Source organism: Epinephelus moara, chromosome 14 (assembly GCF_006386435.1).
Source record: "Epinephelus moara isolate mb chromosome 14, YSFRI_EMoa_1.0, whole genome shotgun sequence".
Classification (NCBI taxonomy): domain Eukaryota; kingdom Metazoa; phylum Chordata; class Actinopteri; order Perciformes; family Serranidae; genus Epinephelus; species Epinephelus moara.
In genome coordinates, this window is record NC_065519.1 from 30,398,183 (window position 1) to 30,413,575 (window position 15,393).

At 41.4% G+C, this 15,393-nt stretch overlaps 1 protein-coding gene across 1 annotated transcript in view; it reads right to left on the reverse strand.

Moving 5' to 3' along the window:
• Positions 1-15,393, reverse strand: part of babam2 (BRISC and BRCA1 A complex member 2) — a 126,463-nt gene that overhangs the window by 14,294 nt on the left and 96,776 nt on the right. Inside the window, exon 8 of the mRNA XM_050062526.1 lies at positions 6,018-6,117. Coding sequence (XP_049918483.1) covers positions 6,018-6,117 — 100 coding nt within the window. The remainder of the gene's footprint in view (positions 1-6,017; positions 6,118-15,393) is intronic.

Here is a 15,393-nt window from a genome sequence, read left to right on the forward strand (position 1 = left end):
TAATCAGCATCTTGATATGCCACACCTGTGAGGTGGGATGGATTATCTCGGCAAAGGAGAAGTGCTCACTAACACAGATTTAGACAGATTTGTGAACAATATTTGTGAGAAATGGTCTTTTGTGTGTATAGAAAATGTTTTAGATCTTTGAGTTCAGCTCATGAAAAATGGGAGCAAAAACGTGCGTTTATATTTTTGTTCAGTGTATATACGTATGTACAACCTGTAAACATAATGCCTTCGGTCACAGCTGTCACCGGTGAGGAGGCGTCAAAAGAACAACAACAAATTAGCATTACTTGCTAGTTTGTGTTTATAAATCAACAAACTTACAATCCATGATTTCCTGAGTGCAGTGCAGGGCACTGGCTAGCCAGTGGGGTGCACTCACTGGCACGACCAGACTTTGTACCACACAACATCAGACAGAGAAGCTCATCTTACAACACACAGAGAGGCATCTTGACTACATTCTCTTCTCAGGATGCCATTGCTCCTCTACATGTTTACTTTGCAAATAGTGGTTTGCTGCTATATTAATGCTCTGAATGTAATGTACAGTGTTGTTGTGCTGATATACTAGTAAGATCTCCTCAAATATTTGTTGCTGTATAGTAATATGTCCTTCAACCAGGCGATCACTGCAGTTGTGTTGGCTGACTACGCTTCTACTCCTACTGTCTATTTTGCATAGTATGTGTGAAGATGTAATCAGAATGCCAGCGACGAGGACACACTAGCTATATATAAATGTCTGGATTGGATTGATTATAACCTCGATAACTTATCTGGAATCCGACACAAGGTGTGTACTGGTATCTTGGAAAAACGCCAGAGACAATAGCAATAATTAATTCCCCTCTGCTTCTCTCTCATTTGCCAACCTCCTACCTTACTATCACTACCATGTCAAAGACGAATGACCACTGAAGGATGATTTCATTGACATTCATAGAAAGCTACTAATTCCTTGTCTTGTGTGAGTTGATCAAACACTGTTTGCACATAGGAGATGACTGAAAACCCCTCAGGGCCTATTAGCTTCTGGAGCTAATTTTCATGAGTAATTTTTTTTTGTTTTTTATGCTGCAGATGCCAGGTGCTGCCAACACCCAACACAATCCTAGTCACAGTCACAGCTGTGTGCACAGTATGTGGCTGTAAAGTTGTGTCGATACAATCATAGCATCTGGAATACGTGGGAGGGAATAATTGATGGTTTTAAAGGAACAAAATGACTGCACAGCCTGTCCTCGCAAGAATGATGTCTTTTTTTCTTTACCATTCTTTGGCTTCAGTCGATAAATCTCACAAACAATAACTGATATAGAGAAGATATTGCTTTGTGTTTCTGCTAACACTCTCAGCTTCTGTCTTGCTCTGGTGAATCTACTTATCATCTCTGCTCACTCTGTTGAAACTAAGGCTGCCTTTTTGGGCTGGAAGTGACTCCAAAGAATGTCCAATACTACTTCTGCCACACAAATGTCTGTCATTGAACAAGAGACCTTGCTAATTGCTTCTTCATGCTGTCCATGTGTCCATTTTTCTTTTGGTCTCTGTATGCGTGACCATCAAAAGGCCACAGCAACTGCTGGGTAAGTTTCAAGATCCTGAACAAGGTACAAAAATGACACAAACAGCCTAAACTTTAAGCACTAATAAGATTGCTAAACCCTCAAACAGCAGGGGTGTAAAAGTCTGACATAATGGTAATAGTAGTAATATCTAAAGGAGTTCTATGCAACATTCAGAGCAGCAAGCCACTATTTGTTATGTAAAGATATAGTGGAGTAATGGCGCCCTGAGCAGAGAATGAAGTCACACTCCCTCTGTGTGTGTTGCAATCTGAGCCTCTCTGTTTGTTGTAGTAGGCCCAGCCACATGTGCAAGTTGGTGCATGAGGGTCCCTGTGTGTGTATTCCACTAGCGTTTCTCTTTCCCTCAATATGTTTGGAACTAGGTGGATCACACTTGGGGAAAGAAATCTGTATCCCACGTGCAAGCTAATCACCGACTTACCGCTGATAACGCCTCCCTGACCCACAGTGGCCGGTGTTGTTGCAAAGCGTAATGCACATCCTCCAATCCCCCCCCAGGCTAACTCCCTCAGCTCTCTCAGCACTGTTGCTGTTGTTAGCACTGTTCACGCTGTTGGCGTTGTTAGCTAATAGCCAATGGCTCAGCCACCGCCATGTTGAGAGCTGGGTGCAGGCAATCCCTTCTCAGACTCTGAATCACAGATATGCTCTGAATATCATATAGAGTAGGGCTGTCAAAATTGCTCAAAAATGACGTTTGAATATTCCTTCTAAAAATAACTCATAGGTTCGAACCATTCGAATATTTTTTTTTCCGCATTATGTCCACAAGAGGGCAAACTAATACAAGGAAACATACTTGTATATGAAACATAACTACCTGTAGGTATTTTTATTTCAACATAAACGTCTTTGAAAATATTTACATACCTACACATTAAAACACATAAAACAATTATCTATAACATTACGTTACAAATGACCGCGGACGTCTCGCTCGCCCCCCCCCTCTCTGACCCGTGACCACACCGAGCGAATGTGTCAAGCCGGGTGACGGAGACAACAGCTGGGAGCAGAACCGCTTGTCGACCAGCGTGGAGAAATGCGCGTCTGATGCCAATGCCCACTTGCAAAGAGGACAGCTGCGGTGGTTTTTTTTTCTCTCTCCACAATCGAATATCAATTTTCACATTCAAAGGTCCATTTTTTTTCAAATTCGAATTTAAATTTGAATTTAGAATATTCGTTGACAGCCCTAATATAGAGCTTCACTCTACACCCAATATCACCCTTTAGAAGATGCATTGATGTAGATACTGTTTAAGACCAATCAAACTTGTTATAATGATCAGATAGCTAGCTATTAAACTAGCTTTACCGACATTAGCCAGTACACTCTACCCTGTGGAAGTTGTTTAGCAGCTAATGGCCGTAAATGAGAACTAACACACACAGTACTCAGTTTAAATGAATTTGAACACAGCCCATGAGCCTGATCAGAAACTACGTTGCAGAATTGATGTTGTTTCGCTAATTTGTATTGCCACACATGGGTAAGAAGCTAACAGGTTAGCGTGACCTGTGAATCACAGATTGGTTTAGCAATTTAAAGTGAAACAAAGTGTTGTTTCAGTCTGGTTATCGGGCTACGAAGAGGTGACTCCAGATTTGTTGTGCTGGTATTGTTACTGTTAGAAAGTTCCATTTCAAATGGCTTCAAACCATCAATCAGTCAATCTTCCCTCACAATTTTACCACCTACACTGTTGAATACTAAATGCTTCCACACATAATTTCTCACTTTCAGATGGTTTTGCGTCATGATAATCCATTCACAGTTGGTATCAAAACAGCATCAAATTGATCAGAGCGATGGCACCAATTTTACCAATGTCCCCCTGCTACACAGCCTGCTGCAATTATACATGAAAAATTTTGAATTTGGATAGATCACTAGAGTATGTCATTTTTTTTCCATGTTCAAAGGACTATTTGAATTTCAAATTAAGCTGCAGCAATATGCCACAATATTTAAACTAACAAACCAATGCTGTTTAGTTTATTATATAAACATTTTAAAACACATGAATTTAATAACAGCAATTGGCCAAGATGGAGAGCATGAGGCTGGTTACTCTTCACATACTGCAACAAACCAGTGGGAGTGATGTGTGTCAGGCGCAGTAAACTGTATTTCTTGCACGTGTACCCTTAGTAATTTACACTTGCTCTGTAAAGTAAAAGTGACACTGTGAGAAGGACTCCTCCTTCCTTGTGTCACACTGCCTTTATCTACTATTGACGCTGCTTTTCAACATGCCTTTCCAAACACAGGCTGTGGCCTCTGTGACTCTTTTAGGGAGGTGGAGGGAGCGGTTGTGACACCGCTGGACTTAAACACCCAGAGACACTGAGGTCAGTAAGGGACACAAGTGTTCCAGACACACTGAGTATGCTGGTCAGAGTCCAGGTGAACAGGAAGAGATGGAGGGTATCTCTGTGTGTGTGTGTTTGTGTGTGTGTGAGTAGCAGGGGGGGATGGGCATTTCTCCTGAGGGAAATAGCATTACATCGTGTCTACACTGCATATCTACCTGTCAACCTGCAGAGGCCAAGGAGCGCTCAGACAGCCTATGGAGGAAGGCCAGTACGCCCACATTGGCAGTCACCACACACGTGCATGAATGCACATATCCACATTAACACACAAAAGACATCGCTCAGTGGACACATGCTTTGCTGCACAAAAACTTACAAGTATGTAATAAATTATTTACATACCTGTCACACACACACACCAGAGGTCTTCATGGGTTCAAAACGACAGACCTGAACCCTAATGGACCCAAGAATTTTTTTCCAAGATCTGATTGGGCCCAATCATTTCTAAAAATATATACCCCTATCTGTTTTTGTTGAAGATATTACAGACTCAATTTAATGCAAGTCTGAGAGGCGAGGGACCAGGGACGGGTTTATTTTATGGACTGACACACCTGGTAATTTAAATTGCTGTTAGAAATGCTATCCTATTGCGAAAAATGTTTTTCACATTAGATACAACATACTGTACTATTCATTATACTGCTTATTGTCACTTATTTTGTTGTTGTGATATGAGCTGCTGTAGCCATCTTCCTTGCGCTCAGCCTCCACTTTATTGACATTTTTTTCATCTTACCACTGTAATCTGATCCCAAGCCAGCCTAATTAACACACATGGATTTCTCTCGTAATCAGTGCGGATCGCTGGTCTTTTTGTATCCACTGGGGTATACAGTAACAGATCAGGATAAACAGATCTGGGACCAGCAGAAATACAGTCAGACCTGACCCAGACCCAGCTGAGCAAGATAAAATGTGGACAGAACTCGTATGGGTCCCTGGTCAAGTCTTGAGTCTGTTACTGCAGGGCAAGACAGCTTAATTTATATAGCACATTTCATTGCAGAGACACCTCAATATGCATTTAAAGGACTAGTGTGTGGGATTTAGGGGGATAAATTGGCAGAAATAGAATATAATATGCCTTCTTTAGCTTATTATAATTACCTAAAAATAAGAAATGTTTTGTTCTTCTTACCATAAAATTTCTATATCTACACTGGGAGCGAGCCTTTCTTTATGGAGATCGACATGTTGCACCACCATGTTTCTACAATAGCCCAGAATGGACAAACTAAATACTGGCTCCACATAGGGCCATTCGCGTTTCTTGTTTGCCACTGTACTAACAAGTCCAAGTGCGAAGAGCAGCACCGGAGTTACGCTGATTTGTAATGTGAAACTGTTTTATTCAGTTTCTAGTGGTTTCAATCACCTGGTCTGTTTGTTTTGGAGAGGAAGAGACCTTTGTGGATAATTCAGCTTCTGGTTAATACTTCCTGAATGTCTGGATCTCATGTTGCAAGAGAAAAAAGCATTACACATTGGCATGTGCTGGACAAGCTGCCCGCAGCCACATGCCAAACTGCGTCAGGAATACATGGATTTCTAACGTTAATCTACGTTATTCTGCGTTTTTACGAGTTTAAATAACTAGGTCTGTTTGGTTTGGGGAGGAAGAGACCTCTACGGATAATTTGGCTCCCGATAAAAACCTCATGAACAATGACCACTGAAGGAATAGGAGCTGGGAGAAGTTTTAGCTGGTTAGAATCTGCAATACACCACCAGTCACCACCAAATCCCCCTAAGTCTTACACACCTTTAAAAACAATACATAAAAAGCATTAAGCATATGACACACAGTGGCATAACACACATAAACACACATAAGGAGTAAGGAATCTTACTCTAAACTAAAACTATTAGACTAAGATTAAGGGTTTCAAATAATGTAAAATAATTCAGACCCCAACCCTACCAGACATCAGTCTCTGGGGACTATTCCTTTATGATGAAGACATGCACACAACACACAAAGCACATCTAACCATGCTGTGTAAAGGTATGAGTTATGACAAACACTGTTACCTTGTTGGTGAGTAACTGGCACACTTGAGGGACATAGTCAATTAGGCATCCTCCACTGGGGAATGCTGGGATATGAAGTGCTGAGGAGCCTCCCAGAGCACTGATTGAATAAAAAAAGACACCAGTTAGTCTGTAAATACACACATTTAGATTACACACAACAGGAAGTTCCGACCATGCTCTCTGCGCACCACAAATCTTTAGGACAATTTAAGACCTTCGGTGACCACCTGCCGTCAAAAAATGTATATAAACTACATAGCAAACACAAAACCAACACTGAGCACATTAGTCGGCTGCCATCTACTAAAGTTGTGGCATTAAAAAAATAAAGGAGTGACTCATGCCCATGGCATCCTCCTCATTCTCCTTCACTTATTCATTTATTCTTTTGACATCCTCCTGATTCAATCCTGCAGCACAGCTCCATTAGTGATTAGAGCATGCTTGTTTAATCAGGAAATCTGCTGCTGCAGCTCCGTAATGACTAACCAACCGAAGTAGTCACTCCCTCATTTTTTTTCTGATCTGGGGCAAAAACAGAGGGAATACCCTGAGGACAGGTTAAAGGTCTTGAGGAACCTCTTATTGGCTTTTAATGCTCATTTAAAGACACATAGAGGAGCGTTTCTTCCGCTGCTTTCTATTTATATTTCAGTCTTCATTACAGAAGGACAGTCAGAGGGCATGTTATTTTAAAAGCCATGGCGGAGTGGATGACTGCCGTTTATCAGGTTAAGCATACATGATGCATGTAAATAGCCTACATCATGCAACATTATGTCAAACGTCAAAGGTCACAAGTGTTGAGATGCAGCCCCTGAGGCTTGTTCTTTAGTTGATCAGGAAAGCTATGATGTGAAAATGGTAATAATGTATTTAAAGGTAAAACGCAGCAACAGTGAGTCACAGACCAAGGCCATGATCCCACCAATCCCATGACATCACCCAAGAGCTGTTTTTAAGTCTTTTGAACCAAGTCCAGGTCACGCCTAAAGTCTATGAGATGAGACTTGTAAGCCAAAAAGCAAGTTCTTCTGGTCTATCAAGGATTAGTATGAAAGACAGGGCATACAATGTCCACTTGCAAGTAATGAGTCAATAATCAGTAATGTGTCAAACACCCAAAATGAAGGTGCAAATTGTGCCCCCAATTGTAATGTTTTTGTACATCACTGCTTCAAGTTTAGATCTTAAAGGAAATGACCACTTTAGAATGAAAATACAGACAGTACTTACCCTCATGCCGACAAGAAGTCCTGTGTAGTTTTTTAATCCACAAAACTCGTTCAGTGTATCGGAGGATAACAGCTAGCCAGATTTTTCCATACACACTTGAAGTGCATGGAACCTACGTCCAAAATGATTTTGAAAATTTAATAAAACTTTGCTAATGCATTTCAAAACGTCAGAACGGCTCGTCCGTCGTAATCCAAGTGCCCTGAAGCCGCGGCATGCAAAATTGACTTGAAAAGACATAATTTACTCCACTTTTATAGCATAATTTCTCACCATGGTCAGTTAGCCTGCAACTTGCGAGACTCGAGAAAAAAACGTCTCTGAACGTTCTCAACTCTCCCGCGAGTTGCCGTATAAACACAGCACGCCTGCAGGCTAACGACGGACGAGCCGTTCTGACGTTTTTGAAATGCGTTAGCTGAGTTTTATTACATTTTCAAAATGACTTTGGATGTAGGTTCCATGCACTTCAAGTGCGTATGTAAAAATCCGGCTAGCTGTTATCCTCCGATACCCTGAATGAGTTTTGTGGATTAAAAAACGACCCTGGACTTCTTGTTGGCATGAGGGTCAGTAAGTACTGTCTGTATTTTCATTCTAAAGTGGTCATTTCCTTTAACATGCCTCTGCCTGGCCATTTTAAAATCAGGATCAGTGCTGATACTGAAAAAGACATTTGAATAAAAACTATTAAAATAAAATCCGGCAGTGCGGTACACGAGAAATCTAACCTGTAAACAGCTTCATAAGCGAGAAAATTAGCTTTACTGAAAGTCAGTCTTAACTACTGTAGCAGCTGTAATTAGTATAACATAACACTTATTGACTGAATTAAGGTGACTCACAAATACAAAATTATTCAAGATTTTTAGTGCCAGTTCAGTGAACTTAAAATTTCAAAACAGTGGTCACTCAAATTGTTATGCTGAAACAACAGTATTAATAGTTTTACAGTTTAATGTTGACAGCTTTTCTTGATGATAGTGGTGCTTAATGAGCACAACTGAAGCCAAACGCTTGTTATTAATGTAAAAAATTAGAAAGGTATACTTCTTTAGCAAGAGAGAAAGGAACATCAGACACTAACTTTGTCATGTCAAGATTAGTACAGATAGTACAGATACAGAGTGCACAAAAACGGTCTCATCAGCAGTTAAGATCCTTCATCATGAAGCTGTAGGAGCATTTATACAAAAATATTTCATTAGATATTCACAAATGTCCTCTCAAATCTTGTGTGTGTGTGGTTATTTCTCATAATTAGTACAACTGTCAAATAAAAACATGACAATAATCTAATCAACAAAGGTCTCAAAATAACTCAAAGCAGAAACCAGCACGTATTCAAATAATTTGTGCACTCAATCATTTTCATGGAGGGAAGCAGGTGATGTGCTGGAAAATATCAAGCCACTCATTTATGTGTAGACTGATACATTCTGTGGGTTGTTAGGAATCATTTCGTCAGTCTAAATTTAGAGTTTCCTCCAGTTGATTCTGGCACCGGACACCTCATCTGAAGACGTGCATTAGGTTAGGGAGACATTGCATATATCCTGGTTAAGCTATAAATGATTCATGACAGTTTGGCAAAGCTCCAAGGGACACGACTATATTCAGTAGAGAATTTTTCAATAGCTGTGGGTTACCAAGTCAAGTCTTCTCAGCATGCCTTCAAGTGTCAAGTCTAGTCGAGTCTTGAGGCATTTTAATCTCGATTTGGTCAAGTCTCACAGCAGAGTTGAGTCACAAGTCCACAGCTGTGCATCACCCATCCACAACCACAAAGAAATAGCTTTTTTTCAAAGCTGAAAGGCAGCCACTCACACCAACGGTCTGAGAGTTGCACAATCTTGAAAATTCCAGAGAAAGGTTGGGGGAGTAGTGAAGAGGGAGGTGCGGCACAGCATCATGTGCTCCACCTGCCATTACCAAAAAAACCACACATGTTTATGGGAAATTGATGTCTTAAGAGAAGTCAGGGAAAGGTCAACAGTGACTGGACTCAAGAGTCTTGACTGGCCTGAGAAGTGTATTCAGAGTAACTGATGAAGGTGTCCTGCTCAGTGCAAAAACAACTGGTTTCTCATCAGCTGCTCAGCTGTCACATACAGGAGCTTTTACTGATACTCTAAATTTACTAAAATCAGCTAAAGATAAGAATCACACCCACCCACAAAGATTGAGACACCTTAACAGCTTTCACTCGAGATCAATGGCCTAAGTTTTGTCTTTTTGCAAACTGATGCTCAACCGAATATTAATGAGGTCTTATTCACAGAGAAGCCATGCAAACTGTCATGAATCCATTTTCATTGTCAAAACCCTTTTCTCCAGAACTCCAAAGCCACCATTTACAGTAGGCTTTGTGCACATAATTAGCATTAGCTTGCGCATTTTGCCGTGCACCAACAAATGGTCGATTGAAAATGGCTTGCAGCAACGAGGAGAGAAGCCTTTGAAAATGAAAATCTAAATGATGCCCATCTATCCTCCCACAGATCTAAGAATAGCTCCATATCATTCAGATGGAAATGCGGACAGAGGCACAAAATAGATGGTGGTGTGTTCGTCATTCATATGTGTCATGGGCAGGCATGTGAACAAATGTGATGCATTTTGGATTTCAATGGTTCTGCCTCTTGAACGCTCAACTGAATGGGGGCTGACTAGACACCCGCCTATCGCACTAGTGTCAAACAAAAGGTCTTCCAACATCCAAAAATGAACTATTTGAGAAGTCCTAAACGAATGGTTCCTTACTGGTCCAGTCTTTGGGTCTAAATCCATTTCCATTAGACATCAGGGTCTACACAGACCAAATCAACACCCATTTATTTTGATTTCATCCATGTATTTTGTCAGTGGATTCAAACCCAGGACCTGCATTGTGGGGAGACCATGCTTTTATTTCACAAGATAAAAAAGAAATACTTAAGCTACAACTGAGGCTTAAAGAAACATTGGGACAAGATTGCAATTAGGGCTTATAATGTTTTAAAAAACCTTAAAAGCTTTGCATTGGCAGTTACAACAATTTCAGCCTACTGAAACCACTGTTACAGCAGAACACATACACAGGCCTGATAAAAACGAACAGGGCAACAAAACAGCTGCTGAGCCGAAAATGAAGAGAAGAAGTTGTTTTCTACAAAACTTTCAACCCAAGCCAGTACTTTGCTGCATTAAACTTTTTTTGTGCTCAGTTTAAGAAAAACAAAGTTGAATAAATTTTCAGTTTCAGAATTGTCAGTCTGTTGTGAAGCAGCCAGCTTCTCCCCAAGCAGCCTCATTGTGTTGGTAAACTTAGGTCATGCGACAGTGTATTTAGGTACTTTACAATTCCTACTCCTACATTTTCAATATTTCACATAAAGCTTATTTCTATGGAGCTAACCCACTTGTGGCCCACTGTGAATGGATCTGACCCACCAAGCTGGGAATTACTGTTCTAAAATATGATCGAAAGTAAAGTTTTCAGCCTCCACCTTGAACAAACCCAACAACCTCAGCTAAAAAATGCTGACTGAAGAGTATTGTTCTTGAACATGAGCCATGTTTTACTGCGGGAGGCTGTATAAATTGCATTTAGGTGCCAAAACTGAGAATCAAACATTTGAGAAGCTACACTTCAATCTCAAGGTCAACCTAGGTGGGAGGATTAAATTAAGCAGCAAGTTAACATATGCAAACTTGCACCACATATTTGAGCAGTTATTACAATCCATAAAGACAACACAGGATTTTGATAACTTGTGAACATGGAGTGTGTTTGTGTGTGTGTGTGTGTGTGTGTAAACAGTGAGGGGATTTCCCCAGTGATTCTATATTGCACTTCCATAAAATTGAGGAACTCATACAAAGCAGACTGCAAAAAGAATAATCAAATTAATGCAGCTGAAGACAAAACATCCTGACTTTTAACATCTGAGATAAGCAAAAAAAAAAAAAAATGCTGAATCCAACGTGCCCCATAAGATGCTCCCTCCCTGCATCCTTGAAACTCAACACACCTGGTTTGTTAGGCAGGTTTTCTGTTTTCAATTTCTCTGACCCTAAGAAGAGATAGCCTTGGCAACATTACCAGAGTTATTTTCTCTGACTTGAAAAAGACGACAGTATAGAACCATTTTTTATAGGCTGAGTTCTGCTCCCATGACTTTTAATGACTTTATGTGTAAAATCAGTGGACTGAGAGAACACTGACTACAGTGATACGCTGTAGGTGATAATGTTAAAAAAAAGGTTTAAAGGAGCTGATGGGAATCTTTGTGCATATTTTGAGCCTGGGTCATGTTTATATACTAAGGATGTCAACAGTTAACCGTTATTTGACTGGTTATGCATGTTGGTCTAAAGGTTAATTTTGCTAATCTTTAGTATACTCTCCTGCACACCAACTGGGTCTACTGGAAGCTAGCTAGCGCCGTCTCTCATTTGGTGATTTCTGTAATGTCATCCCGACCCAAAAGAGTTGCTGTGGAAACATTGTGCCCACCCTCTGGTTTCCCCCCAGGTTGCTAAGGTGAGTAAGTGGCACAGTCTTGAGCAGCAAACCCCCTTTGGCAGTGTTAACTATGTTATCACTGTTAGCTCTGTTAGCACCGTTTGCACTGTCAGCATGGCAGGTAGTGCTAACATAATGAACAATGCAAAAGGGGTTTTACGGCTCAAAGTAAAGCCGCTTAATTATCGGGGTGACCTGGGGGAGACCGGAGGGTGGCTACCATGTTTCCACAGCAATGCCATCCCACCACCAGGATGGTGTTACCAGCAGTAATCTCCACATGAGAGGCACTGCTAGCAATGTCCCACCCGACCCGGGTGGTGTGCACAGAGATATTGGATGAAGCGAGATACCCCACCGTAGGTTTATCCAATGTTAAGAAAACGGTCTCCTAAGTAGGCGTGGTTAGCTCTCCCTTCAATCAGAGCCTGTTCTCCCTCAACCCCCCCTCCCCACCACCGTGTTGAACAGAGGCTCTGTGGATGTCTGTGTATGCGGATCGAGAAGCAGGTGGAATGAAAATACATTCTTCCTATTATTGCAGCCTATTGTTGCACAAAGCTTGGGCATTTTTTATTTATTACTAGCGGTAAATAACTGTTTGTAAGCTAACTGTGATTTTACTGCCTGTTTATCAAGATCACAAGATCTCGCGAGAACTTGTTTTCTGAGACGGACAGGGCTCAAACAAAGTTAATTTTCTCTTGATCTGTGCGGATGAAAAATGCAGCTTTAGTGTCAGAATGTTGGTAAGATGTGTGGCTTGTGGAAAACGAACCCAATATTTACTTTAGTGACTATAAGGCGAAAGAATTGACCATAAATTGTGATCACGTTCATTTTCCTCATTGACGACAATACATTCAGAGCTGCCGCAAGTCTCCTACGGGGGCGTGGCGCTGACGTTACTGAATCAGGAAGTGAGCTGAGTGGGGTATCTCGCTTTATCCAATATCTCTGGTGTGCAGTGCAGAGCGGCCAAAGCTAACGTTAGCTAGCTAAGCACTGTGTTTCCGCATGTTAAGTCTGTCAAGAAAACCAACAGAAAATAAAATAAAATGCTCAGACATTTACATCACAAAACATCAAAAGGATAGCACTTTGAACTGCAGCACTAAATCTCATTAAGTCAGTGGAGTTCTGGATTTTGTATTTGACGTCCTGTTAGTTACCAGTTAATGAGTGTCAGGCTATCAAAAGCAAAATTAACCGAGATCCTTATTACATAAATATAAATACAAATACATAGTTATATCTTCTATTCAAAATCTAGGGAAAACAATAGGCAACGTGTTCCTGAAATGGTATGGTATTTATATTATTATGCCGATGTTATCAGACTTCCAGTGTGAGCTTTAAATTGCTTTAAACTGAGCTTCCTGTGGGTGGGCTCAGAATCTAGACATAATGGTGTTTTATTTTCCAAGTGGCACCCTGAAGAGTCCCTGCTTCTGTCTCCACTGGTGACATCGCTCTCAACACTACCCACACATGCTGGAGTCATCATGCAGACATGCTGCCTAACACAACCCCTCTGAGCAATGCTACCTACTGTATGACATATTTACAGTAGACAGTGGTACATGCACGCATGTAAACAAACACACACACACTCATGCAGTATAGTGACAGGGCTGCCTGTGACTTCATCAACCAAAGAGATTATCCTCCGTGACTCAGGTGGATGGTGACGAAGCTCAGTTTGTTTATTTGTGTGTGGTTTTTTGTGTGTGTGTGTGTGAGAGAGAGCGAGAGAGAGAGAGAGAGGGTGTGTATGACAGTGCAGTGACAGCGTGAGAGCAGATAAAGGCCCAATTGGAAAGAGGGCAGACATGATTCATTACCAAAGTGAAAGATAAGGCCAAAAAGAACTGTTTGGAGATTCTAATGTAGTTTCAAAGCAGCAACATTTCCATTTTGATTGCCTTCATTTTCTAAAGCCTGGAGGGTCCTCGGAGGCCCATATATGACTCTGCTTGTTGACTGTTTGGACTAAATAACGTCCCATTCTTCCTCTGTGACTGAACAAGGCACCCTCAACCTGTGGCAATAGGAGTCAGTAACCTTTCTGTTATAAGGTGACCATCCTGGCATAACAGTGCTGAATTTTTCACAGATTCCCTACTCATCATCCATTTGAATAAAACCAGATTAATAAGAGCCCTGCAGCCATTACACACTCTCAGTAGTATATTATAAGGTACGGAAAGGACGCAAAATTGTCTTATTGCCCACTTTCACCCCTTCAATTGGCCGCAGTTGATGTATTTGGCAGTGGGGTGGGTGCTCATGGCCATGTCAGCTGTTTACATTTTATTAAGGCTTAAAGTTATGCATACTTCAAGGCCGGGCCGCTTTGAGTGACAGGCCGTCTGCTAGGTGTCACCTCGGGCTCTCAGTCAGATCCACCCCTCGCTCCTTCACAGATCCAACCTCTCGTCCAAATATGGTCACAAACAAGATGGCAATGCCAAAAACGCTGAACTCGAGGCTTCAAAATGGGAGACCAGTGTGTGATTTTATGGTGGCTAAGACCATTACTTTAAAACAGTCTATACTTAAAAGCCACAATTGAGTGCTGCAGGTGAGGGGGTTAATGCAGTCTGAGATACTGTGCAAGAACAGGACAGGTCATCCATGAATTAAGCCCATTGTGCCACATCTACTGCAACTTCTGATGACGAGGTAATTTTTGCATCAGATTTGACGTCTTGATGTCTGGTGTAGCTGAAATGCAAATGATCAAAATATATTGTATTATAAGCGAGACTCCAGACTGCGGCGCTCATAGTCCTTTGATCCAAAGCTGGAAGTATTAGGACCCAGATACACCAACTGACATAAAAACAAAAAAACAAGTAGTGACGAGGGCTGGCTGTTACGTCTCCTTGTATCGCCTGTGTCTCAGCCAAAAACTTGCACCTGGATAAAACACAAAGACTGAAGCCAATGGCCAACACACGTGCGCTTTGTGTCTGCATGAGAAGAAGTTACTCTCCATAACAGCACGTGGGGGTAGTCTGTATTCATCATTCAAATAGGGAAACTGGAAGACCGACAGGATTGATTCAAGACTTTAGTTAGCCAGTTAGCAACCCAACCGAAGACCGACAGGATGGATTCAAGACGCTAGTTAGCCAGTTAGCAACACAACCCCCATTTTACGCCCTCTTGAATTTAGTTGTTTGCTTGCTTTCCTTACTTCGGTTTTACTTCTCGTGCACTGAGTTGAACTGCCAATCAGAGTGATTTCATTCACTAAGAGGCTCTGCTGTCTTTTGCGTTGATTCAACATCCTAAATCTGCCGAATTAAAGCCTTTAAGGTCCGACTAGAGCCAACAGTGCGGGACACACAGAGTGACAGATATTCACCGACAGCCTAACATTGACTGATGGCTGACCGTTGGCTTGGTGTGTTAGGGCTCTTAATGACGAAGGGCTGAAGCTGAACGTACTTCAATTTCAATTTCAATTTCATTTATAAAGCCCAATATCACAAATCACAATTTGCCTCACAGGGCTTTACAGCATACGACATCCCTCTGTCCTTATGACCCTCGCAGCGGATAAGGAAAAACTCCCCAAAAAAAACCCTTTAACGGGGAAAAAAAACGGTAGAAACCTCAGGA